The 27,958-nt window shown below is 41.6% G+C and overlaps 1 protein-coding gene across 1 annotated transcript; it reads right to left on the bottom strand.

The window, feature by feature from the left end:
* Positions 1-369: 369 nt before the first annotated feature.
* llgl2 (LLGL scribble cell polarity complex component 2) lies at positions 370-27,680 on the bottom strand. The gene is made up of 27 exons (XM_053865893.1): positions 27,408-27,680; positions 16,550-16,669; positions 15,915-16,012; positions 13,454-13,535; positions 13,270-13,385; positions 12,949-13,107; positions 9,989-10,151; positions 9,784-9,916; positions 9,656-9,710; positions 9,419-9,573; positions 9,136-9,347; positions 8,987-9,054; positions 8,157-8,310; positions 6,925-7,029; positions 6,713-6,808; positions 6,392-6,588; positions 5,846-5,993; positions 5,631-5,778; positions 5,407-5,523; positions 5,167-5,333; positions 3,868-4,132; positions 3,635-3,785; positions 3,534-3,562; positions 3,329-3,376; positions 2,164-2,206; positions 1,895-1,956; positions 370-1,414 (listed from the first exon to the last, which is right to left on the bottom strand). The coding sequence occupies exons 2-26, from the start codon at positions 16,622-16,624 to the stop codon at positions 1,917-1,919; spliced, it is 3,024 nt and encodes a 1,007-aa protein (XP_053721868.1). The 5' UTR covers positions 16,625-16,669; positions 27,408-27,680; the 3' UTR covers positions 370-1,414; positions 1,895-1,916.
* Positions 27,681-27,958: the final 278 nt, after the last annotated feature.

Genomic DNA, 27,958 nt, shown 5'->3' with positions numbered 1-27,958 from the left:
TACCAACTTGACTGAAAGCTGAAGGAAGGGGTAGAAATTACAAAAAAAAAAAATGTATATACCAACAAATGCTGTAATAAAAATAAGATTTAACCAGGACCAAATTCTTAAAAAGAAAGCGCAAATCCATACTACATCGGTTACAGATTAAAATAAAAGTATTCGTAAACATAAAATGGTTTAAAAAAAATCACTACCAAATACAAGAAGGAAAAATTAAGTTTACCTGTAGGTATCAAAAACAATGCGGGGAGTTGAATGATGAAACCACACCTATAGCATTACTAAAACTTGACTGAAATAATCCTTAAACTACATGAGGTAGGAATGAGGCCAGTAGAATGGCAGACAAAAAAGAAAAAAAGTTCCATTTACTTGGGTTAACCTCATCTATGCAACAAGAAAAAGAGACGTGAAGCATCTTGGGAAAACATGTATTAATCATCCACAAAAGAAGTGTAGTGTGACATTACATATACATATATAAAAATTAGGGTTCTGAATCAGTTTGCTACAAAAATATATTCTAGTCAGATTCTAAAACAGCCAGTAATCTGAGACCGTACCAAAATATTTCCTCAGTAGCAGCCAACCCCAAGTAGAACAGGCCCACAGGTACACGCCCAGTCACTGTATATATTAAAACATTTCACTACATTACACTCCTAAATTACAATATACATCGCTTGTGTAGAAAAGAAAGACATTGTACATGAAAAATAATTCAAATTAAAAAAAGCCCAAAAGAAAAATTTACCCCTGGAAAAACAAAAAAACACATTACAGCATTGCAAAGTGTGCATCAGCATGAGTGGACGGGAGGGAGGCGCCTGTCTGACTGCTCACATTAAAAACTTGCTTTGAACAACCTTTTTTTTTTTTTAACCTGCGCAGCTACAGTTGAATATTTACTGACGACATTTCCAAGTCAGTAGTGTGGACTGAAGCTCTTTGACGCCACCAGCTGAGTAAAAGGGATGATTTCCACACCAAGTCACACATCAAAACAGAAATGAATAAATTAGAATCAATGTTTGCTGCTGGTGCTAAAAACAAACAAACGGTAAAACAGAATAAAACCATGAAATTGAATAAAATAAATTAGAAAATTGAGACTATGTTCCATTAGGATTAAAAAAAAAAAAAAAACTCATCTTTTTACTCGCTCATGGCAACAAAGAGCTTTAAAGCTTTATGAATTTCTTGACAAAACAAAGATATTTTCTGGCGTGATGCTGGCAGGTGTGTGTGTGTGACGTTTTAGGCACAGGTGGTGTCTCTTCCTTCAGCTTCACTGCGAGTGAGGAGGGGAGCGGAGGGGACAGGTCAGTCGGGGGGAAAGGAGGGGTCAGTAGTGGTCACTGTGGCAGGCAGGCGATGGGGGCACTGCTGCAGCTCTGCTACGTCCTGTCACCTGAGGACAGACAAGCTCAGCTTCAGCTTCCTGTACTTGTTCTTTCAACGGCAACATGTAATGCTAATGCTGACAATGTGTCATGAAATTTACTTTTGAAATTACAGGTAGCTTCATTTTCACACATCAGCTGCTTAGTTAACTGCTTGGCAGAGGCTTGCGCTCTCTCATTGCTTTACCAATGTGTGTACTGCGCTCAGCTCCAACAGTGAGTTTGAGAAGACACTGAAGCAAAAATCTAGTTCATATCCTCCAGATGTCCTGAAGAAATAAAAATCTACAATTAAGAAAATACTACTTGAAAACTATAACTAAACTAGAGCACCTTATGGTCACAACTAAATCCTAAGGTTTGATTTCAGTTCCTCTCAGTTTTATTTTGTATTTTTGTTTGTTTGTGATGCAAAAAATAATTCAAACCTGTTCTGTTCCTGATGGTTCAAAATAGTGTTTGACAATTCGTCGCTAGCCAACACTCACCTCGCGTTTACAGCCGCGTTGATCAAGCTACAGAATTCTTCACATTGTTTTCCACATAAGACCTGCAATAAAAACAATCAGCATGGATCACATCGTGGTGCTCATCATCAGCTCAGAACGCCAGTAGGTTTTCATTAGTCAGGCAGATGGTGGCATCACACTCTGGTAAATAAGAGTCTTTAGCTGCTGCTTTACATCACGTTCCAAACAAGCTTGCTATCCTCTCAGCACCTCCCACATCCAAGGGAAAAAGAAAGTGGGGAACTCACGTATGGTCACCTTCTAGAGACTTCTGGATCTCCTGAAGTACTTCTGCAACACAAACATCAGGAGTTCTCAACCTGGTTTAAGACGTGATCACATCACATTCATTCTCTTTTTTTAAGCATTTTATATTTCAGCTAAAATCACAGACATTAAAACAAAACACCATGTGATTACAGCAAACACTACTGGTGTGACTGAAGCTCTGTATGAGTAAATGATGGGCAGGTGTACAGATGGACAACCAGCTGATGATGGGAGCAGAAAGATGCAGGACATTTTGAAATGAACACAGAGCAGCACATTTCAAACAACTATCCGCCATGTGTTGTATTAATATACACTACATTAATGTGTTGTGCGCTTAACTATAGGACATAGAAATTTGCGAAATAATAAGAAAACTAAATTAAATTTGAAAGACTCACAAAAGTAAACATTTTTGCATACATTTTCTTTTTACTGATGTTTTTCTTTTACTGTTTAATTAATTTCAGTAAACCTATTTTGGCCATTATCGCTGACACCGCCGACAAACTCAATGTCTTCCAGTGGACTGACTTCCAGCTCAGTGTCTGACACAACGCTACGGCTAGCTTTGTCGCTTTGTTGTATGATCACAGCGACTCACAATTCTATGAGCAGCCTTTTCTTTTCTTCAGAGCTTCAAGCAGTGTCTCCTACCGCAGTTGCTGAAAATGGTTGCGTACGAGTTTCGTTTTTTACTGAAATATGTATATGTGAGTTTGAAGACATTTTACAGCATAGTCTGATGTCATTTGTTCAGTGATTTCACAATAAATGGTAAAATAGAGGTTTTATTGTTGTCTTAATCTAACCCTCGAGTTTATGACATTTATATTGAACAAATAAAAAAAACCCAAGGTTTTTTAACTCCAAAACTTTTGATAGAAAATTCGTAACTTCGGCCTTACATCAAGAAGTGGCATTCATTATAGAGTAAAATGCTGTGTGTTTTTTGTTTATAACAAATCCCTGTTGATATTTTGATATTTTTTAAAGGTACAATTAAGATTCATGTTACACAGTCTCGACTAAATAAATAAATCCGAAAGAAAAAAAAGTTGTGATTTGTATAAATTAAGGCTTTTTTCTGGATTAAATAATAACTCAAGTTTTCAGCCACTCGACTGGTACACCAGTACTCACTCTCATCATTCAGCAAAGCATGCTCCATAACACGTCTAGCTGCGCTCTCTGGAAGACAGGCAGCAGATGGAATCAGTCACAAACATGGAGGAGGCGTGAGGGCGCGGAAGCAGGCGGGTGAAGCAAACCAGCACAAGCACAGTGAATCAATGTTTGCATTCGCACAGCCAACATGCAGTTTCAGGAAGCGTGGAGGAAGCCTTACCTGGATCGTCACCTTCCGGGAGCTCACCTCTGGAGGATGAAAAGAAGGTGAGATAAACGGTACTGAGGGCTAATGTGACACATGAATATAGCTGCATGAACCTGTTCGAAGATGAAGTAGAGTTCAGTGGGTGTCTGCCTCGTAGAGAGGAACCGGACACAAGAGGAACCTCCACCAGACAACGAGGCTCCACCATGAAGCGAGTGGATAGCGAGAAACGCTCGAACTCTGATGGAGAGATCAGGTAGAAGCCTGGGGGGGGGGGCAGAGAGAGGAGTCCAGGTGACTACAGCTAACACAGACCCTCAGTGTTTGTCTCTGGATTGGTTCCTACCCTGGCCTTGTTTGGTGAACACACAGGAGGCGATGCCGCTGACATCCTCCCGGCGTATGCACGGATACTGAACCTGCATCTTCACTCCCGGCAGCGACACCACATGGACGTCGCCCTGATTGGTCAGAACCACCAGGCCACTCTCCCCATAGTCTTCCGAGCGACTGCTGCCGAACCAGGCCACGCCCACCCGCCGCACTCTGGAGCCATCCACCGCTGTGAGCTTCAGCTTCATCTTAGCACTGATCTTTGGCAGGGTGAAGACCTGAAACCACATAGACACACACATATAGATACAGCAGGTTAGCCAGACAGTAAATGAGTGAAGTCATTCACACATGGCAGCAATCACTGGTGATGGGTGAAACAGATTGACAAGCATCGCTGCATAATGAAACACAAGGAGCAACACCTCAAAAACTATGAAGCACCAACTCATCGTTTTGACCTCTTTTGCTCACTGGCCTCAGTTGTGCAGTTCATATTTCTCCCTTCTCATTGCATCATCATCATTGTTTAAATATTAATCGTCTATATATGTCTGTCGATATTTTGCTTGCTATATACAAAATTTTATTTTAGTTGTTAGTTTGTACTAAATAAATAAATGGGAGATAAGATTAAAGAAAGTTTGGACTTGTTTCAAATAAAATACAAACATGAATTTAACCCAAAAATGAACGAAATTAATTTAAACAAAAGCTCTGCTTGCTAACTGGGGTATACAGGGTTTTTTTTTTCTCTCGTGACATGTGGCAACAACTGGATGTTGGAGTCATGGAGTCCAACTTGTCCAAGACACAGGATAGTCTAGAAACGTTAATGTGCTGCTGCATTATCAGTACTTTGTCGGATGGTTTTATTGAAGACAGGAACCCAGAGACCAAATCACCTTGAATCCACGACACACCGTTAACTTCCCTCAATCCCTCCCCGCCAGCCAAATGAAGGGGATTTTGAAATCCAACAGACAAAGCCATTGCGAAACACTAGCTCAGTACCAGTGACGTGAGGCACGTCATATCCCCTTTTTCAACGGCTGGATGATTTCTGACTCATGTTTTGTGACAAGCAAGACAAATGAAAATCTGCTGAAAAGACATAGCAGCTGTCTCAACAATATTATACTGACTTTCAAGTCTGGACAAAGTTAATCTCAGGTATCATTTCCAGTTAGCAAGATGCCTATGAGAACTTCATTGGAATTAGTAACGGAGTAAAGACACACTTGAATAGCAGTCAGGGTGAACAACTAATGGGAAATTACAATCATTTATGTTGTGGATTTGCTGCTCCCACCTTGAACTGTTCCTCAGATACAACGAGCAGGTGGTGGGAGCCCTGCATGTCTGGGGAGCGGGCCAAGTCGTGGGCCACCTCCAAAGGTTCAGGGAGAGGGGACCCGTGCCCATCTAACACCACAATGCCGACCACTGGAGCGCGGTGCATCAGCTGGATTTCCTTAGCTACGAGAGGGAAAGGCTTAAAAGCCACAAACATCACAGAAGAAAAATTTGACAGCATCACGACGAATCTCACCCGAATGTGCGGTGACCGGCTCGTCGGCTCTCAGCTCCACAGGAGGCAGCCGGAGCATGTACGCGTACACACAACCGCCGTTCGTACCCGCCCAGAGGGACGGTGTGTTGTGAGAGCCTGAAAATGAGAAGCATTGTAAGACGAAATGGAAGCTTCCAACATGGACAGGCTTGACTTCAAATTCAAGGGACCAGAAACCATTATATATTCTGAATGAAACTCACTGTCAGAGAGAAATGTGTCGGCGAAGTAAAGAGTCCGTACAAGTCCAGTGAAAGAGTCGTCTGAGGAGCGGGCCTCGATCTTCCTCTGGACTGGGGCGAGTTCCATCTCTGCCAGCTCAGCTTCTAGACGAGCATTTGCCTCCTGGAGCTTCACAGAGGTTCACAACTGCTCAGACCCTCAAAAGCTTTTCTCCATCAAGATGGAGCTAACATACCTTGGCAGCGTTGTTGACATGATGCTTCCTCAGCGACACTCTGCTGCGTCGGATTCTCCGGAATGACTGTCGCAGGGATTTCTTGATACTCTTGACCCTCGACAGAGGACCTTCCATGGCCATTTGGTCGTTGGGGTTTAGGGTGCACCTGCATGGTAGGATATAAAGTTAGAACATAAACATGAAAGATAAATGAAGAAAAAAATGAAGCAACTGCAGTACCGAATAAAGACATAGTGTAACTGCGACTCTTTCCTAGTAGCTCAGATGTGCCTTATTTAGTTTCAAAGAGAACTACTACTCTACATATTAGAAACTCACTTTTACCCAAACTGTGATTTTGATACTCTGCCCTACATGGTTCTCACATATACAATAGGTGTTAAATATATTCCAAGTGCAATGTGCTCAGACGGGCAGCAGGTGGTAGTAGCGTCAAGGAGAGAAACGCAAATAAAACGAAAGCCTTCAAGCACACACGCGCACACACCCACACACCTAACCAAAGCTTGGGATATTTGGAGGCAGAACTAGGGTTTGTCGTACTTGATGAGAACGTTGTTCCTCTGTTGATAATCGAAGACGCCGAAGCCGTGGCTGGTGCCGAAAGCTACCAGCTTCCACTCAGAGTGAAGCGTGAGGGCAGTGACCACTGCAGGAGGCTGGCACTGCACAAGAGTGAAAGGCTGGAAGCCGGCAGGAAAAAGCACAGGCTCTTCTCGCACATCCAGACGAGTGTGGCCCTGAAAAACATCATCTGTCAGGCCTGGAGACGCTTCTGTTTAAAGCCACGAAACAAACTATTCTGAAGGATAGGTACTAAAAAATGCCATTCCTGAAGCTGAAAATTGTAACACCAGCCAGTACCTTCCAGCGGAAACCCTCTTGGCCCTGTAGCAAATCCACAACCTTGGCTTCAACTGTCTGCTCTGCTGCTTCATCATTTAACTCCAGCACCAAAATCTGGACACGGAAAACACAAAAATGAAACCTTTCAAACTAAGAGGCTGACAAGAAATTGTTAGGAAAGCTTGTTCCTGTGTGTTAAAGGTCAGTTGACAATTCAACACAGCTCTCACCTGTCCTGCCGTGCCTGCTACCGTCAGATAACCGCTATATTTACAAAGGTGGATCTTCTGAATGCCAAGTCTCGGGTCATCACTGTATGGGTCATAGCAACCCACCTGTGGAGACAACAAGGTAAAGCCATGGCAACAGGATTTTAAAAATATTACACTGAGACAAATGGGCAGTTGCATTTTTTTCATTTGTTAATGAGAACGATGAATATCTAGAGCAGGCGTGGGCACTTATATTTCCACAGGGGCAACCATTACTATAAAATCCAGGTAAATATTCATTGTGCGACAAGACGAATATGGGCAAGAGAAAAACGCAAATGGAAATGCTTTAATGCAGAATATTTTGTTAATGATGGACGATGTTAATGATGGTCGATATTAACAAATAAAATAAGTCAGGACAATTTTTTTTTCCAAAACAATAAACAGAGATACATTTTTATAGTCATTATCTAGACATAAATATAGAAAAACAAAATGAAAAATAATGGGGTGTTACTGTAAAAAATGAAACATGATCAAATATACTCTTCACTTTTAAGATATAAAAAATGGAAAATGAATAGAAGAAACAACATAAGGCAACTGGAGTCTTCATACAAGTTTAAATGGCTTTTGAAAAAATTAGCAGTGAAATAATGGATTAGAAAAACTGCATAGTAACAAAAAAAACAGCTGGACTGTTTTTTACTGGGAATAAAAGGTGCCTACGGCAAACTAATTCTCCAATGGAAAACACCAATGATCTCACTGTCCAAACAACAGATCTCACTTAAGGGCTTCCAAACTAACACAGTTATGAGTCACGAGGCTTCTTTAGTCAATATTACCACCACAATAAAACCAAATTCTTGACAGTAAATTCAAGCATTCAAAGCTCGATCTTGGCTTCTGCAACCACATAAGGTTTAGACAGCCGTTATTCTTGCTGTCATGTTTTCCATGTCTGTTTATTCAGCCGAAACGTATTTTAGCAGTAGTATAGGTGCACACAGAGACTGATGATGTCATCGCACTGTTAAGCATCATTATGAGACAAATCCGGGGATTTCTCAATAACTGCTGTATTAACATCTGATCTTACACAAGCCTCTTACAACAAGGTCACTAAACCCACTTGGAAAAAATACATTCGTGGCAATGTAGTTTTACTGACAGCAACATGCAGAATAAATCGGGGTTGATGTCCCCTTACTTGATATGAGTGAACTGATAACAAAAGGACAAACCTTTCTGAACGGTGGCCACTCCCCCTCTGTGCCCTGATTCATGTTGTCGTTGGGGTCACTGTCTGTGAGAAAGACTCCAGCTGTGCCTAACTTGTACATTGGATACAAACAAACCCCTGATGCGTCCCAGAAGCGCACGGATCCATCTTCATGCCTGCAAACAGCCAAGGACAAATGAGAAAAGTGCAGAAAACAAAGACATAGACGAGAAAACAGCACAGACTTAAATCACCCATCACCTCATCTGGTGACATATGTTCGTCCAATTTTATCCCAGCATTGATTTTAACCATGTAATTTGATACCTTAAAACTATCAGTGACAGCAATGAGGTCAATGGGACAACACAAGGTAGTTGTGTTCACTCACTTGCAGAACAATAACAGAAAAAATGTGGGGTGGAATGTAGTGACTCACACTCAAGCTTTAAGTGCAGAACACTTTTTCAATATTGTATTGAGATAATGCATAGTGAATCACTGCATGGAAAAAAACTTCTATAGTTCCTACAAATTAAAAGGTACTGTAGTCAATGACTAAGACAAGAAATGACCTCAGTAAAGTAGTTCTGAGAGCATAACCACTTACGGACATCCAGGAATTCATATTTAATTCATATTTTCCTCAGCAACACTGTGAGGGAATTATATTCCAAAATACATAAAATTATCTTTATTTCATTCTGAAAATATTGTTGCTATTATACTTAATAATGTAAGAAGCATGCATGATTTTGATTATTTCTGTCAAATATTTCAACTATTAAAAGGTCAAACATGCACATGAAAACACATATGCAAGTTAAAAGTTGCCCCAGAAAAGAACCTGACCCAGTGAGCAGGAGGTCTCTCTGAGGAGGGTCCGGGGCCATGTTGCTCCCTCCTGTGATGGGCCAAGGCTGCACAAAAACCAAAGCAGAAGCTCAATAAAGGTTAAGCCTAATTTGAGCTGCCAGCAGACTCCAAGGAGAGGGGGATACCTTCTTGGAGTAGTGTGTGTTCTGCAGCTCTCCAGCAGCCAGGACCCTCTCCCACAGCTTAAGAGGGATGGCAGATACATGGTGCGAGCAGGTGATGGGGGAGCTGTGCAGTGGCACCAAGTATGGGGTTTGGATGACGGGCCAGCCTTCCGTCTGCAAGTCAATCACCACAAGCTCTTCCTCTACTAGAACCACCAGCGCGGTGGGATCTCCTGAGGAAACAACAAACCTGATCATCACACTGTCCATCTCATTCAGTTGGTTAGTTATTAGCGCTGCCTGCCTGTGTGCTTTGGTCCATCTTTGATGACGAAGAAGTCAATGATCCTGGAGGTGAAGTCCAGAGCAACGTGGGTTTTACCGTGGATGACAGTGATGCAGTGCCTGTCTCCGTAGCTAGCTCTCGGCATTCCCCCGCTGAACAGGAGGAACGGCGGCCTAGATAAATAGAGGCATTTCTCATGAAATAAAATACTAAACCAACATATTTGACTTGAATCATGTCACGAGAGATCCTTACCCTGCTTCTGTCGGAAGCTGAACTATCTTAGAAATGGCTTTGCAGGGGAAATGTCCTGTGATGAGAGGAGATGACTCATGAGCATTAGCAGCCTAAAAGTCATGCAGCAGGGCCTTGGTCATTCTCACCATATGGAATGTCAGACTTCTCCTCCTCTTCGTTCTCGTCTTCCTCACCTACCATCCATCGACAGTAGCTGCCATCGCTGTGTGAACTCAGAATGTAGGAGCCGTCTTCTGTCCACCACACACTCTCCAGTTGCTGATTTAAAGAAACACATTGAGAATGAAGTTGAAAAACAAGGGTTAATTTTACAAAAGTTGACAGTCTTACTTGAGTGGCAGGGATGTGCTGGAGGGCACAGCGTTTCTCCAAATCCCAGATGACCGTCAGGCCTCGTCCATAACCAATAACCACCTGGTTTGCATTGACTGGGTTCTCCTGTAGGGCTTCCACGTGCTCCAGATTCCTGCGCCCGATGTAGTCGTCTGGTACACTGCAGGAGACAAGTGTGGAGGGTAAACACCGGAAGGTGGAAGAAATGAAGCATCTATGGAAACATTTGGAAATAGTTACCCGAGTCAGAACCAAAACACATTGTAAATGCAGAGGTGTTGTGCGGAAAAGGCACATGTAACAAAAAAAATAATAATAAGTGTCCAATTCAATTCCATTCTTGTTTTCATTCCATTACCAAGTGTATTAACTCTTCAGACACAGTATACTTTGGCTTTTACATTACTTAAATAAAGATTACCCTAATTTCCGGACTATAACCCACTACTTTTTTATGCAGTCTGGACCTGGCATCTTGTACGATGATGAAATGGATTTTTACAAGCTAAAAATAGTCATGCAGCCTAGTCACCGATGAAAACCCAGGCATTTTATTGAACATTGAGCACTCAAAATATTTTCGCCTGCGTCTTCCACGAGAAGCAGCAGATGAGACCGTGTGGTGTCAGAATTTCAGACACGTGGGCGAAAACAGAAACATTTTGAGCACTTTAATGTAAATAAAAGATGTGACAAGTTCATGATTCATGTTCAGAACATTGCCGAGTTGTTGTTTCATCAGTCAGTCTTGATGCAACACCCCCGTTTTTAAAAAGTGACCCACATGCATTTTTAAACCGGGTGCACCGCTGACCTTTCTACGGCACAGACAGCACCACTGCACCTGCAGCTCATAGACCGGTGTGGCTGAAGTATGAACAAAATCTATTTTCCTTCTTAAATTTAGTGGGGGCGGCTAATATTCCAGTGCGCTCTATAGTCCGGAATTCAAGGTAGTTTTTCTCTGTTCAGTGTACAAACCACAAACGTGCAATCTTTAACATCTTCTATACATGTACTAAAATACCATTTCCATAGCTATTGCCGACACTTGTCTTTCTACATCATCAGTGACGTAGCTCAAGCTGGAAAATGCTTGGAATGCCATGAATGACAAAGCCTTCAGGCAAGTGTTATCAGTGACTCGTGAAAGAAGCAAGAATGTCAGTATTGATTTTTTGGCAGGGTCTATGTGCGCAGGAGGTGTATCAGTACAGAGTTTCAGAAGTGCTTTTCATGCTTAGCGCAACAGTAAAACATATTTCATGAAAACACCAACTGAAAGACAGCATTATAACAGAAGGAATGTCTTCTCTATACTTCCCAATAGGAAAAATTGGGGTTCTGAGATTGACTTGAGGACAGTCTGGCAAAGTTGCGCAGCCAAAGATTGAACCACAGCTATTTTGTTTGCTAAATTATCCTCAGCCACGGCGCCTTAGTACAGAACATTAGATGCTGCTTGCAGAGGAGCAAAAGTACAGCAAAAGAAGAACAGTGGGGATGTCATTTTGCCAGGCCACTCATCACACAATAAACACCGTAGAGAGGGTCAGTGACCTTAGGTTCCTGCTAAGAAACATGTTTCAGGACCTCACATGGAGGACTGACACCAAATAAGAAACAGCAGTGTCTGTACTTTTGAAGTTCACTGAGGAAGGTCACCTTGACCTGCTGCCAACCTTCCTCAGAAGTTCCCCATGACATCTTTGTGTGATACAGGAGCTGTTCTCAGGCAGACGAGAAAGATCCTGAGGGTCAGGATGTCACAGCAACTGACCTCTGTCGGACATTTACAACACCTGCAACTGGGCCAGAGGCACTGTTCACAACCTGGATACCACCTCTACTAACTGCTGCCTTCAGAAAGACGAACCTCTCCAACAAACTTTTCACTTGCATCAGAAGCCCACTTTGTCACCTTTTGCGACCTCATTTGTCTGAAACAAACATCCTAAAAGACAATTACAATAATAAAAGGTCAGGGCCAACTAGACTACACAGTAGAAATCACCTATTGTTAAGAGCCTAACATTCTCTCTTTAACCCTTAAAATACTGACCACTTAATAACTTCCAACGAGTCTTGGTCTAGTAACTAGGTCAGACACACACCTGTAACCTTGTAACAATAATGTTCCAAAAACAAAAGCTAGTGAACAGTCATGACAAAGGTAGTAGTCAAACCAGACAGTCAACTCTGATTGATGTTTACAACATTGTGTGGACGAACAGGACGTTAAAGGTTAAACTTAAAAAAAAAAAAAAAAAAAAAAAAGTATCACGGTGAATACTGACTGTACACGCCAGAATAATGTTGCAATACTGAAATATTTTAATGAAGAACTATTCTTCTTTCTATGTGATGTTTTTGACTATATTGTATATTTGTACAGTATTCACTCAGTAGAGACAACCAGGTTATGAGCATCAACTGGAGTTAAGCACTGCTGAACTGAATCAAGAAAACATAGCAACCATCATTAAACGTACATATGGTCTACAGAAGGTTCGCTGGAACTCAAGTTCCTATATGCTTCTGAAGCCGTCATCCAAACCTGATGGAAAGACTTACAAGAGACAGCTTGAATTCCATTTTTAACCCACTTTCTGTCACACTAAACTGACCATACATTACGCTTCACGTTTAATTATTATTTTGTTTTTATCATTTTGATAGAGATTGAGGAAAGCGTAACGTTTTGGAAGAAAATACTATAAATTAGAACCTCTACATGTAGTAGACATATTCATTTATCAATTGAGTATTCAATTGATTCTGCAATTTTCATGAAACATTAAAATAAGGATTTTACCACAGTTAGTTTTTTTGTGTTGAGTTACTAGTTAATGTATGCATGTGCATCAAAACATGACTTTTCTTTTTAATATATGTATGTATGACGGTCATTTCAATCCAAACTCAAGCCACTGCACAACCCTAACAGACGAGCCCACCTGTTGGCCACCTGGTCGAGACTGATGTTCCTTTCCTCCAGTTCTCTAAACCCTGGCACTTCAACTATAAACACGTGTCCACCTTCTGTCCCCAGCAGCAGCAGCTCTCCGGAAGAGTGGGCGAGCACTGCTGTCACTCTGGTCACACTTGGAGGGGCACTGAAAGACAACAGAGATCATTGCAGCTCATATAACAGCAGGCGGCCATCGATTAAATGAAGCACATATAAGCATCCAGTTTGGTGCAACACCAGTATCAAGACTGTATTGCCTTTATTCAACAAGTCTAGCTCAGTTAGATCATTAGAGTGTGTTCAATACCCAGGCGGTCCCGTGAGAGTGAAGCGTCCTATTTCCAACAGCTCAGAAAGACCTTTATGGGCTCTCAAAGTCCACATGTGCAAACTGTTGTCGTCCAGCAGAGTCACCAGTTCAACCTGAAGAACAAGACAAAGTAAGACTAAGTACGTTTTTTTGTTGTTTATTTTACCACATTTCAACCCACCTGGTGAGGGAGGAAGTGCACTTGAGTGACAGCAGCGTTCTCATCATGTAGACCCATGAACTCCACACCAGGGGCTCCATAACTGACCAGTGGTCAAGGTGTCATTTACAACATTTACATTTCAAGCATCATTTTGTAGTTTGTGGACGATAACAACAAGCTATCTGCAGTGATAATAGGATGAAACGTCACCTTAACATATTCTAGAAAGAGTAAGATTGATGATGGTGCATTAAGGAGTCACTTTGCTTTAGAAACAAGCCTAACCAAGATGTTGCATCGACAAAACTTAGTCCTATTGATGTCAACAGGACCGAGTGTGTTTGTGCAACTCACACAAAGGATCATGGGATCACTGATGCGCCACCCAGGATAAACAGCTCCACCACTGTGCTGACTGACTTCATGGAAAGACTTCTCCACTAGATCTTTTCCTGACAGAGGCTGTGAAGGGAAGGTTTGCATCTTTCTGTGTATTGCTTCATTCCAGATGTGCTTGGAACTCGGAAATACACACTTCAGCCACATGGTGTAGGATTTCGAAGTTGAAGAATCTTCACCATCTCGAGTACACAAGGAAAAATGCCTTCCCCGAATGAAAACAGAAAAACAGAAGTTTTGAATCAATTAAATGCACAGAGAAAAGGCAAGCGTGACAATAGTTTCTGTGGACACTGCTATCTTGTTTTCCGACCTGGATAACTGGAACACGCCAGACTCAGCTGTGTAGTAATTCCCAGCTCCCACTTCCAACGTAACCTGGTGCACAGCATCACACCATCAGTAAAGCACAATGTTTAGCATGTGGCTAACAGTTTAGCAGCAAACTTTCAATGAATGCCTGTAGAGCTGTCCATAACAAGACTGAAGACTATATTAAGAAATTTGACTCCTGAAATCTGCACTTTGATCGGTAGAAGATGTCGAAACCATTGTGTCAAATTCTCACAAAATGATTTGGTTCTAGGAAGCTACCTGATGTTCTTCAGCCAGAATTATTTTGATTAGTTTTTCATTTGGTTTAGTTGAAATATTAAACAGGGAAACTAGACTTTTTTTTTTAAGATTGTCAGATCATGTATATCTTCCTCATCTTCTTCTACTACCGCTTATCCGGGGTCGGGTCGCGGAGGCAGCATTCGGAGCAGGGAAGCCCAAACTTCCCGGTCCGCACAAATCTCCTTCAGCTCCTCCCGGGGGATCCCGAGGCGTTCCCAGGCCAGAACTGAGACATCATCTCTCCAGCGAGTCCTGGGTCTTCCCCGGGGTCTCCTCCCGGTAGGACATGCCCGGAGCACCTCCCCAGGGAGGAGTCCAGGGGGCATCCGGATCAGATGCCCGAGCCACCTCAACTGGTTCCTCTCGATGTGGAGGAGCAGCGGCTCCACCCCGAGCTCCTCCCGGATGACCGAACTCCTCACCCTATCTCTAAGGGTGCGCCCAGCCACCCTGCGGAGGAAACTCATCTCAGCCGCTTGTATCCGCGATCTCATCCTTTCGGTCATTACCCAAAGCTTGTGACCATAGGTGAGGGTGGGAACGTAGACCGATCGGTAAATCGAGAGCTTCGTCTTGTGACTCAGCTCCGTCTTCACAACGGCGGTCCGATACAGCAACCGCATCACTGCTGCCGCTGCACCAACCCGTCTATCGAGCTCACGCTCCCCTTTTCCCTCACTCGAGAACAGGACCCCGAGATACTTAAACTCCACCACTTGGGGCAAGAACTCTCCACCGACCTGGAGAGAGCAAACCACCTTATTCCGGTCGAGAAGAATTATGGATCATGTATAATTCTTGTATAATAACAAGCGGTATAATAATGCCTCACAGGGAAAAAAACACTTATAATTCCAATGCTAATTGATGTGAACACACGCTTCAATTCAACATAAAAGAAATAACACTGACTCCTTTAAATACAAAATTATAATGCCTTTTGTCATTGAATTTCAGTGACATTATGTTTCAAGCAATCCTGATGCCAACTCTGGAGTGGAAGAGTTAATTTAAGAAAGATGTGAATAATCTTTGCCTATAGGACATTTAGTAGTTTTTAAGTTCAGATTTTCTCAAGTCTTCACTGATTCTAAGTAATTTTTCAGCTTGGGACCCATAAAAGAAGTCCATTTATCCATCCATTGTAACAAATTTTATTTGTTTTGAGTGCAAATTCTTGACTCGTGAAGCTGCATTTTTGACAAGACCTGGGTGTTTCTACATGAACGGAGGGGCGTAAAAGTAGCCATTGAGCCGAAGGCCTTGTGATGAAGGCAAACGTGCACACATGCACACAACTGAAAGGAGTGTTGAGCAACAGTGTGGGAAAACCAAATACCTGAAGCAGGTGTTTATGTGAACGGCAGAGAACGTAAGCGTCATCACAGGAATTAATTAGTGACCTCGTGTTCAAACATGACGCTGAGTTTATTTAACACAACGTGCGCTTGAGAAAGGATACAGTTTGATGGCCCCAGAACGAGTACCAATAGCCAGGAGTTGCAGAGTTGGGCTGTACCCCAGAGCACTGGGCTGGTGGGGGAATCCATGTTCCACAGTCTGGAGAACAGAGGACAGAGGAGCCATGACAAAGGGATAAAGACTACTTGAAACCAGAGAGCTAAGCCTCTTGTTCTGTCAACACAAGAGTTTATTCTGTTTGGGATAATTGGAATCCAGATCTAGAGGCGCAGGTTCAACAACTGCAAAATGACCACAATTGAATGCAGGGAATCCAGTTTTCAATTTGGGGAATTTAAAAAAGGAACTGTCACCATGGGTTACAAAAAACAGACAAAAAATAGATATAAATGTCCATTGTACTTAACAAAGTCAAGGATTACAGTCGTGACTTAGATACACATTTATCCTTCTTTTAAATCCATCAAGATCAACGGGGGAGGCTCAAATATTAACCTGTAGATGAAAGTCGCCTGATAACATTAATGACAGAGCGTTAAGTATGAACATACAAAGAAGTGTCTTTCCATTGGTGATACAGTATAGCAGTTGCACTGCACAAGCAGCTTAGTCATGGTTTTTCAGATGTCTTTCCATCATATAAAACGCACAAGTATAAACGCTTAAATCACTTACCTTGTTAAACTGGAAGAGGTCTTGTTTTAGTCGATCTCTGTGGGACTCGTGGCCGTGTCTTCTGAACCTCTTCATCCTGTCTCAGCACCAGCGTGGAGCCTGGAGGCCCACCAAAGCACGCTGCAATAAAGGCAAAAACAAAAGAGAAATTGAAACAAAAGGTACCAACTTTGTGTCCAACATGAGTCAAATAAGTGTTCAGTTTAAAATACTGAATACATCGAAATTTTCCATTATACTGTAAGAGGAAAAAGTATCAAATAAATCAAATTCACATACTAACTTTATGAAGCTACTGCAACAACTTTACAAAAAGTTAAGTCTACTTGGGTGGTAGTACACACTGAGACCGTTTGTTGGTGGCTGTAAAAACTTTAGAGTCATTAATGTTTTTACAACCAAGTTCTTTTCAGTTGCCCGTGGAGCCGCAAAGTGTGGCAAAAGAGAAGCAGTCACAAAAAGCAAACTGCTAAAGCAAGCCTCTTTTTGTCTTGTACTAGATAGACATTTAAGAACTAGCATATATAATTTTGTGATCAAGAGAGTGACAGAAGGTTAATATTTTGATCCCACCGACAAATTTGCATCAATCACTACTCAATATACTTGTAGTCAAGACCACAGAGACGAGGATCAATCCAAAGATCATAGCCTGCCATGACTGTGACAAAATCAAGACCACGAAACCTTAAGTTCAGATAGAAAGTTATTGGTTCATGAAAATAACAGGAATTTAATTCAATTGATGGTGTGAGGATGGTGATAAGGACGGCATGATAGTTTAGCTGATTGAAAAAAAAAAAAAAACTCAAGTACCCTTCCCCTCTTAAGCTTTAATGAACTAGAATTATCGCTTATGAAAAGGGCAATTCAAATCCACTCAAACCGCTACCATTCAAACATGAGTAACAGTATATAGAGCAACATATTGGACCATAATTCAGCAATTTATATACAGCAGTTTTTAATTTAAATTTCTTCAACTCGGTTAAGAGCTGGGCACAAAAACCATCCAATTCTATTCAGCTCAGAATGACCATGTTAGAGAAATTCTTCAAAATAATTGTCATCTGTAGACCGTGTCCCCGGTGTGCCTCTCATAAATCTGCTTAATCCATGATCAGCCATAACATCACCATCACATGCCTCCCATTGTGTTAGGGTTGCTCAGCAAGCAGCCGACCCATCAAGGCACTTTGGTCTGTCGCCGCAGTACCAGTATGTTACAAGATGGCCCTACAAGGATCAGACCTGCTTTGCCAATTTAATCCCACGTTCAAATACATGGCTGAGTTCTTTGATCTTCTAGTAGCTGAAACGGTGCCAAAGAATACAGTTTATAAGTCTGAACAATGCTGAGGTAAAACTATCATACTTGTGAAGTCATGAGTAACGTTGCACTATTCAAACAGGCTAATAACATTTCCAGAGATACGAGGCGACAGCAGGTCATTGAGACTGTCAACATACTCTTCCCCTTGTGCAGGAACACAGAGACCGGGTCACCAGCTTGTACAGCCTTGGATAGCCACTGCTTCAGCAGCCATGGCCTTCAAACCCAAAGACCTTTTCACAAAATTACCTCCAACCTATTTCACTCACAATAGTCTGTAATGAATAGCTTCTGCAAACACTAAAATCCAGGTGTGGCCAACTATAGTGAACCAGCCAAAAGACCAAAGTCCACAGACCAGACAGAACACAGAGAATCAAGGCTTACAGGGTCTTGATGTTGCTCTGAGCTTGAACTCTCACACCACGTGAAGGAGCTTAGCAAGTTCTTTTCTTCTAGCATGGCTTTTTTTTCCCAGACCATATGGAAAGCCGTGTATTTTTTTTTGTTGTTGACTGATGCAAAGCATCAAAATAACAGTTCCACGTGATTCTGTCGCTGGACCAAGGATTAGTAGATGAAAACTTGCTCCAGATATTTGGTAGAACTTGCAGTCTTGGTGACGGTTAGTGGTATTATCATTTGTTTCTCAAACACTGTAATGACAACAGAAGGTGTCTTGATGAATTTCCGTCAGCAAAAATGACAATAAATCAGTGATTCTGAGGATAATGGCAACTTATATATATATATATATATATATATATATATATATATACTGCATTTAACAAGTGAATACTTGAACACTTCAAATGAAGACCGGAAAAAGAAGATGCGGGCAATATTATTTTTTCAATGAATGAATAAACTAGAGTGCTCTACTCTGAGCGGATGAATTCATGTGAAGGTATTTAACTTCATCACACTCGCACCCTCAGGCTGGTATTTACGGGGCGAGAGACGTCAAAAGGAGCCAACACAGATCAACTGCAGTAGGTGAGCGTCATCGCTCGTACTGTGAGAAAGGAAAACCCAACTCCAGGCTGGAGAATCCAAGTGTGCCACAGGAATCACTGAAGTAGAAATTCAAAGCCTCACGCTCCACTAACATAGGCAGAGTGGGAGGTCCCGCTTCGTAAACATGAATCCTTCCAAGTGATCTGAGAGGAATCTGCTGATGACACCAAGCACGACAGCCCTCACATGTGGAGATGTGAAAACAGTCATGTCCTACTGAGATGGAAGCCTTGGCCCAGCAAGCACAAGAAGCCAGTCAGGTGCACGTCCACACAGCCTAATCCTACAAGTCTGTCTCATCAGATTAGTTATGGCCTTTCAAAGAAACTACAGAATAATTACCAGCTCATTTGGCATCGCCAAGATTTATTTCTGGACAAGCAATTCATCTCAACCACGGGCCGTAAAATGACCATTGCATCTACTGCACAAAATCCATCTTGTCACTCTGCACCATTTTCATTAATAGCAAGACAGGTCCACACACAGCGATAAATCAATCTCCATTTGAGCTTTTGCCTTCTTGCTACATTCTATGTCAACACTGCAGTCCTCAAGAAGAAGCCAGCCCTGACTTTTATCACTTGTTTGTGGTTAACAGCTTGTTGGCTGTGTCATGGCAACATCCCAGAATGACTAGGAGTGAACAGGGAGTGTGCCGCTTCAGTTGCCGAGACTGGTTAAGTGACCATGCTGCGTTTCATTTAGAGTTCACACAAGGACAGCTGATGGACTGTAGGTTGAGCGCAGCAAGTTTGTCTACTCCCGTTTGACGCCACGTTGAGCAAAAATAGCATGTAATCATGAGGCTGGCACACCAAGAGAAGTTTGTCCAAGTTCAGTTGCATCAACAAATATTACAATGGATATAAGGACATCTTTTGAAGGCATTCATTGAATAGTTCAATTAAGGATTACGGTAAGAGACTTTAATGACTTTAATGAGATTGGCATCCTTTCTGTGGTTGGAGCATCACAGTACAGAAGCATTTTCATTGTATGTGGCTTCATAATATTTGCTATGTTTAATCACAAATATACAATATTTTCGGCTCTACATTTCACTCAGTCTTCATTATATTATGAAAGAGATTATCTAGTGGGACTGAATGTTATCGTGCCATCATGCCCCCCTTTACACTGGAAGATTAGCCAATTAGGAATTCATATCTTTCCAATCAAATTCCACATCTATGATGAGAAGTTCCATAGGGGTTAGGGAGTTCTCATGAAGGATGACGTATCAGTAAGTGTCAGGTTCTATCAGAACAATGACACACAGCAGCAGAGTCAGTTTCTGCCCTGTAGCTCAAGCCCTCTTCCTTAACTCGATTTCAACCTGACTTTTCACAGGTCAGCTGTCTACTTACGGTGGAGACCACAGCAAACATTCTCCACATGCCTGCTCTCACAGTATACAATCTGCGGTGAGCTCATCAGCATGACAAGGTCTCGCACTGTATTTACCTCGGATAAATAGTCACACAGCTCGGGACACGTTCAGAACCAGTGTGACCTACTTATGAAGTCACTGGTGACTAATTCACCCGTGCTGAACGTTTGCTGAGGCTCTGTCTCCTCTGAGAAGACAGCTCAGTCATCCCACTGTTCAACGTGGTCACCAAATTCAGCTGAGTCATTCAGGATAAATATTAAATACTTTCTTATGCCCGACTCACCAGATCCAGTGAAGGAACTAAATTGCTGGCATTCTAGTTTACAAAGGCTTCCATTTTTTTAGTACTACATTAAAACACAGTAGTGCCATTAAAACACTTCAACATTTCTCCTTTGATATTAGTGCTGGAAATATGTTTGACTGGTTGGACTGTGCGACACAGAATAGTATGTATTCTGAAACTGTGTACAGTTTTATTTTGAGTTAGACAGGAGAACAAAAGTACAACAGAAAAAAAAATGTGTGTACCTGTTTTATTACAGTGGACGGAACCAATGTAAACAGGACATCAAGGGAGACTACAACGCTAACCTTCTAAACAGCTTATTCCGTTTTCTACATCCTTCTGTACATGCTGCCAGCAGCAGGGAGGCTTGGAAATATAGACATTAGAAAAGACTGACAGTGGTCCATTTGCTATTCTGAGTCACATATAACTACAAATCAACAAAAACAATAGAAAAGACCATGTGCATGGTAAAACTCAGGACAGAGGTCCTCATCCCAATGGGGACTTTGCAGGCAAGTGCATGTGACAGTTTACAAATCCCATCATCATTTCGTGAATAATAGAGAGTTTCTCCTCACCATAAACGTCAATTCTTGGTGATGGAACAGAAAATTCACACTGAACTGAAAACTGTAACTACAAAGACCAAAGAAAATATGAGCCATAGCAATGATAATTATTTAATGCACATGCTTTTTGTTATTGATTAGTACTACTTTACCAATTGCTACTAGATATTTTAAAACCAAATAAGTTGATTTAACTCAATTTCTGCTAGATGGAGATGATAGTGGTGTTTCGCAACAGCTTAAATGAGTGTCGTGATGCCTTGAGGAAAATCTCTTTATAAAGATGCAAATCTCAAATGATCAAACTTATTAAAATGAAGTGGAGTCATCGAAACAAGTGGATAAGACGTAACGCATCATAGAGGTGGACATGATGATGGCGGTTTTCGGTGAGCGGAAAAATGCAGGAAGAAACTGAAGAACTGAACGTTTTTATTATCACCAGTTTGGAAAAAGTTAAAACTTTCCCATCTGCTTTCTTGTTTCCACCTAGCTTAATTATTATAGGTGTGAAATAAAGGCCAATTGGCGGCAGGACAGTCATGTGACAAAGTGTTTCCACCAAAATTGTCAATAACAGATGCAACAACAAATCAGTCGATAATATTGTGGCAATAAGTGGGTCACCGTCACCAGCATTGCGGTAGTTTGGATTTGACTGGACTGACGTTAAATATGCAAAATATTCAGGGAAACTGCTGCAACCAATCACTCCATCATTGAAGCTGCCTGACTCAACAACCAAGCAACTCTCAGAAAACCCTCACCAAGTCACTCAGCAGACACAAACCATGCGATATAAGCAAACACTGCAAGACATAACGCCAAAACCAACTTGTTTACCATACAGTTTACTCATTTAACGTTAAGGTTCTAACTGGATTGAGATCATTTCAACATTCAAGTTTGAAGAAAACAGGAGTGGCTCTAAAATGTGATCATAAAAACTTGATTTATTACACACATTTCCTACATATGGAACCTATCCCAAATTGGTAGGCATAAAATAACAGCTGAGCAAAGCAAAGGACTGTTTGAGGGGACCTGTTGCTATAGTAATCTCACTGAAGCATATAAATCATCTGTGGTTATTACTCGTCGTTCATTTGTTTTAAAACACGATTCCAGAGTTGCTATCAGCAGAGAACACAGATGGCTTCCAACCTTCTGCTCAACCAGCAGATCCACCATATCTCCCTGTGACAGTGCCACGAAATAAGAATGAGTGGCCAGGAAATGCCTGGCATCTAAAACATTCCACTTATGGACTTATGCAATCAGCAGCTATGCCAGCACTTGTCCCAAGACAATGACAAGCAGAGAAGATAACCAGCTTCCTTCTCCGAGAGTCGTCTGATCACAATAACCCCTTAACAAGTTTACGTACACAGGTTGCCAAAAAAAAACAGATGGTTAAATAAATAAAGCACATGCAGACCGGCATCAGGTGAAGCAGAACCTGTCCTGCAACTTTGCATCTGGGATTGGTTTATACCAGCTTTTATTCCTGAGGGGAATACAGGGAGACAACAGCTCTTCAACCTTTAAACTACATAAAAACTGAAGCCATTAAACATGATATCTCAACCATGATCATGTAAAAACAAAATCGCATTCTGTCCGACGTGACAAAGATGCCCTCTCCTAAACTAAACAGAGATCTTATCTGTTTTGGGTGTGACCAGGGGATAGCATATCTCCTACTTCGTCCCCCTTTCCTGTAATCAGAAAACGGGACAACTCGGAATAGGCTTTGTTTAAATAGCTACAATTCCACTTAAACTTCCCAAGCAACACATTGATGACAGCAAAACAAGTCCAAAGACAAATTCAGTGGAACAGTGATGGAGTATAATTTAAAGCGTGCACCGTGAAGTCTAAAAGGAAGTACAAAACAATTGTTGCAACTTGCAAAAGTCTGATTTGAATGTTACAAGTGAATTACCACATTTCTGGGGAACAAAACAAGGGACAACTAGGCAACAATGATAAAGACTGAAGTGCAATGTTGTCAAATTACATACTGTATGTGCATAGAGTGTTGTGAATATTATCTGCAAACACCTCATTCGTCACTAGTGATGCACTTCTTTTTGAACAGGCTTGACTATTTTGAACAAATTTCTGTAGTGTGACAGAAACAGAACAACAGTAGATAAACCAAAGAATATATAAACGGTGAAATGATGCTGACGCAGTGAAGGGGCTCCCCACACTGGATACCCCCTATTTTGAGGTTTTCCCATCACAGGAGCCGCTTTTCTGCTGTTTGTATTGACATGTAGGTTAAGTGTAACTCTCAATTTCAGCCATCTGTCAAGGAGAACCGTAAAGGATGTACAATGCTCAGCCGACCGTCACTGTCAAATGCTGACACATTTCGCGTGACGCCAACGCCAACGCCAAGGAAAAAAAATCCTGGTGTGAACTCGAATATTAACAAAATAATGGAAAATTCTTAATTTAATCTTATTTATGAGATACCGTTTAAAATAAACACCAATTGTATGAATGTATTCAGGGGTCATAGTAGCGTGTGCATATGTCCCCTCGTGAACCAAAATTAAGCAGTGGTGCCTTATTGCAAAGTGTAGTGTCAATTTTATACCAAACCTAGAAAGATTCCCTTTTTTATGACCCCACTTAGACAGGACGTGGATCTTTGAAATACTGTGTGCACACACACTACTGTAGCGCAAGTTCAACCCCAGCAAAGACAGGTTTCTCTGGTGAGGATAGCGAATATATCGGCAGAACACCCAGGGAACTCTGAACCTCTGAGACAGAGTTTCGGTCCCAGAGGTGTCTGATGATTCCCGCCTCTGGAGCGTATCAGTTTCCCAACAGTGAATAAACAGTACCAGACTATTTATAACAGAAACATCCCTGATTCAAGATCATTCATTGTGTCTAACCTATACCTAACTACCTGTGTTTTTTTAATACCAATTGGATTAGTTTTTGGACATACCATTCTTAATGATAACAAAAGTGATCTCGGTCGCCACTACATACATGTTCTTTAATTGATCACAGTGAGATCCAACTGTCTGACTTTTTAACCTTTTAAGTCCCTCCTGTCCACATAAATGGAGATTACATTTTTGACTTTCAGCACCATAGTATTTTGTTTTTTAAATGTCCAGTGTACATACAATACGTGCAATAATGTCATACAAGACAAAGTTGAGTCATTACTCTTTAAAAGTAACTTTAATCAAAAATTGCAAACAGCAAAACTCTGGAGAGGTTAATTTCGGTCTACAAGTCAAGTATAAAACCCAATTTTCCACTCCTCTAACTGTTTATAAGAGGCAGTGGTTTGACACCAGTTCCACAAGTTGACCAGAAGTTGTGTATTGCAGTTAGCAAATGGCAATCGAAATAAGATGACAACAAAAAAAACATTTTTTATATTCACTGAGACCCAGCATTACAAAGCTCTAAACAAGATGATGACGCCCACTTGTTTTGATAGTTTTACTCAGGAAAAGAATAAAAAAATTGTTGCCTTGTAAAAGCCCAAAGGATATGACATACAGCTGATCAAATTTAAAATCATAAATATCTTGAGATTAGCTCCGAAACACAAATAAGCGAGGTGAACTCTGAACTTTATCATCACTTTATTTTAATTCAGGAGTGCAGAAATGAAAGAATAGTGAAGGTATACTTTAATTCGGGGAGACATTCTATCATACAAAGTTTCTCCATGTGAGAAGAAGCTTCTTGCTGAACCCTAAAGTGACAGAATCCGCCACAGTCAGGACCATTAAAATTTAAATTACTGCTCCCAGGAGACTGATTCCTGCTGATTTGACTGGAATAAAAAAGATGGATAACATTCTGCTGATATTCAATACACATTTTCCAACTCGTTTCTGCAGCTTTCCCAAACCCAATATGTGCGCATATTTTCCACTTAACCACAAGGAACACCGAGTCTGTCCTTAAGAGAATTTGTGCTGACTTTTGTCTGATGGAACAATGATTGGATGAGACAGAAAGAGTTGATGAGTGGTTGAATTACTGAGGCACAGTCAACATGTGCATTAGAAAGAAGTGGGAGATTACTATGAATGCAATTCATTCCATAAACAATTGAATTGTGACAGGCAATTGTATACAGTGAATAACTCAAGAAACCTGGGTTCAAACTTCTGTTGAAAAAGAGTTGTTAACAGACAATGTGTGAACTTGAAAAGGCTACGTTGGTTTGTCTGTCCTGCAAGAGTACGTTTCAGAGTTGGCACCGAAATTTTTATAATATTTGCACAAATTAGTTGTCATGAACTGCATCCTACATTTTTCCATCTAAACAGCTTTTCACAGCAGTTTGCTCACTGAAATCTGAGAGAAGTAGCATGTAATGGAGCGCTTGAAGACACTTTGGTCATAGAGTACATTATCTCAAGGAGATTTATGTCCACTGCGTTGATTCTGCGCAAAACAAATGTCCTCAAAATACTGTGGAATAGAAAACTAGAAAGCAACACGTAAGAGTTAGGCCTGCTCATTGGCTGCAGCTACAGAAATTATAACTATAATGACCTTTATGTTCAACTTCTTTGTTAGAATGTTAGACTACACATGCAATAGAATACTAGAACAACCGAATCATCAATTCTGAGTCCAGCTGAAGTGAGACAAAAATGTAGTCCCAATAACAAGCAGTCATGCAATGTGGCAAACCTACTGAAACCTGCAGTGAGCAAAAGCTCCGGTACAAATGCTTCACGATTAAATGACACACCGAGCAAACTTCCTGTCACGTCATCTCACCAGACTACAGAGACTTGATGTTGAAACTGTTTGATAATGTGCAGCCAGTGGGAGAGGTGAACCAAAAGTCAAGTTAACAGTTAACAGAACTGAACACAAAGCCACTGTCCAAGCCAAAAATGATGTTTGCTGTTCCAGAGATTTTTATTTTCCCGTCGGTTGACGTTTTGTCAAGCGTGTCATTGTCACTGCAAGTTCAGTCAATGAATTTGCTGTCGTAAAGCTGTATTCTCTACCTACTAAACTATGGGGAGGGGCCACTTATTTTGCCTCCATGATGGTTTCAGGTGGACTTTAGCACCCAGTGGGAACAAAGGATTCTTTGTGTCGGACATTTGGAGCAGGTGGAGTTTGAAGGGCATAGCTAGATTTGGGGAGCTTAGGGGACAGTGGCTTGTGAGGCACCTGAACTAATGTTGAAAAGATACACAAGCTACCCTTCATAAATCATTGTGAAGAACATCTATGACAAAATAAACACAGCTTTGATACGATTTTCCTGGGAAAATTGATGTGGAAACCCGACAAACCGGTGGATCCCTTTCTTTCCGACATACACCCCCACCACAACAATTACTCACTTCTGAAACCAGACCGTTGACTCAGACTTCCTGACATACCTGCCGGGAGACACACCTTGCTGAAGCCTGTCGTCATTATGCAACGCACTCGACAGAAGTTTGTAGGTTAATGACAGAAAGACCAGGGACATCTGGGACAGTAGAATGACTGAAATGGCTACCATCAAGACGTCGGACTGGAACACGGGTCGGCAGGTGCAGTGGTTGACCCGTAATTGCCAGTTAAGTAGTTAAACATCACTGCTCAAGCCTAACTATTAGATCAGAATTTTGACACCTTGCAGAGCCCTCTTCACCAGGGAGAGCTGACAGGCTGCTGTGAGTCATCATATCCTTCATAATCGTAACAGTGAATGAAGAAATAACGGTTAAAAATATCAACTTAATTCGAGAGAGATGACACCTGTAACCCAAACACCATTCACACACACTATCTATGCATGTTGTGGTTGACGAATAATTCAGCATTCATGAATTCATAAACTGAACACGGGGTGATTTGTAGTAAAATAAAGCGAAGTATGCAAAAGAATACGACTAAACTGTACGTTTTAATGCTATATTTGGCAGCATAACAGGTGGATAAGTACATAGTGAAAAAGAAAAATCGGTTGCTTCTTGCAGCGCTTGGGTTTTGTTTAAATTAACAAAATGATCCGTATAAGTTAGCAAAGCTTTAGAAGTTGTGTGCAAAAGAGTTGGGATTAGCCAGCTAGCCTGCGAGGACCACTCCAGCAACTTTAGCTTCACATGCGAGCGTCCAAACAAAAAGCAGGTGGCGGAGAACAGGGCAGGTCCGTCCACTTGGTAACGAACATGCGGCAAACACCTGTAGGCTTCTGCAGCTCGGTGAACACGGGAAACAGCGGGCCCACCTCCAGAACCCACCTGATTCCAAACGGCCGTTGCTCCGAAGAAGTCCACAGTTCACAGCCGCTGGATAGTGTTCCGCCCCCGGACGCCGGTCGGAGCTCCTATCCCACAATGGAGGGATTAAATAAAAGCAAAAGCTGCACTGCAGTGTGCGTGCTCACACTGCTCCAGGAGACCACAATTTAGGGATGGGAAAATGGCAAGTCCAAGAGCTTGGTCCGGAACTAGAAGCGGGCTTGGTGCTCTGTTTCTCCCCACCGCCGCGGTGGAAGCCTCGGCGTTTCCTGCTCGGCTCAACTTCACTGCTTAACTCCGCCCTGGTGGTGCGTTCAAGAGCATCACGGAAATTTCAGAAACTTCCGAGTGTTCTCATCCCCTCCTCAGTCATGTTTTACGAGCCAATCAAATGAATAATAAACCAAAATAGCTAATTTTGTTATAAGACTACATTAAAAGTAAGACTTTCGACGGAAATTGTTGGATAATGCATTTTAAATGTTCAAGGCTAAGAACTATTCTGAGAGATATGTCGACGTAAACAAGAAAAAAAACGTGAATATTTTGAA

Source organism: Synchiropus splendidus, chromosome 5 (genome assembly GCF_027744825.2).
Source record: "Synchiropus splendidus isolate RoL2022-P1 chromosome 5, RoL_Sspl_1.0, whole genome shotgun sequence".
Lineage (NCBI taxonomy): Eukaryota > Metazoa > Chordata > Actinopteri > Syngnathiformes > Callionymidae > Synchiropus > Synchiropus splendidus.
Note: the sequence above shows the minus strand (reverse complement) of the source record. Positions and strands in the feature narration are given on the sequence as shown.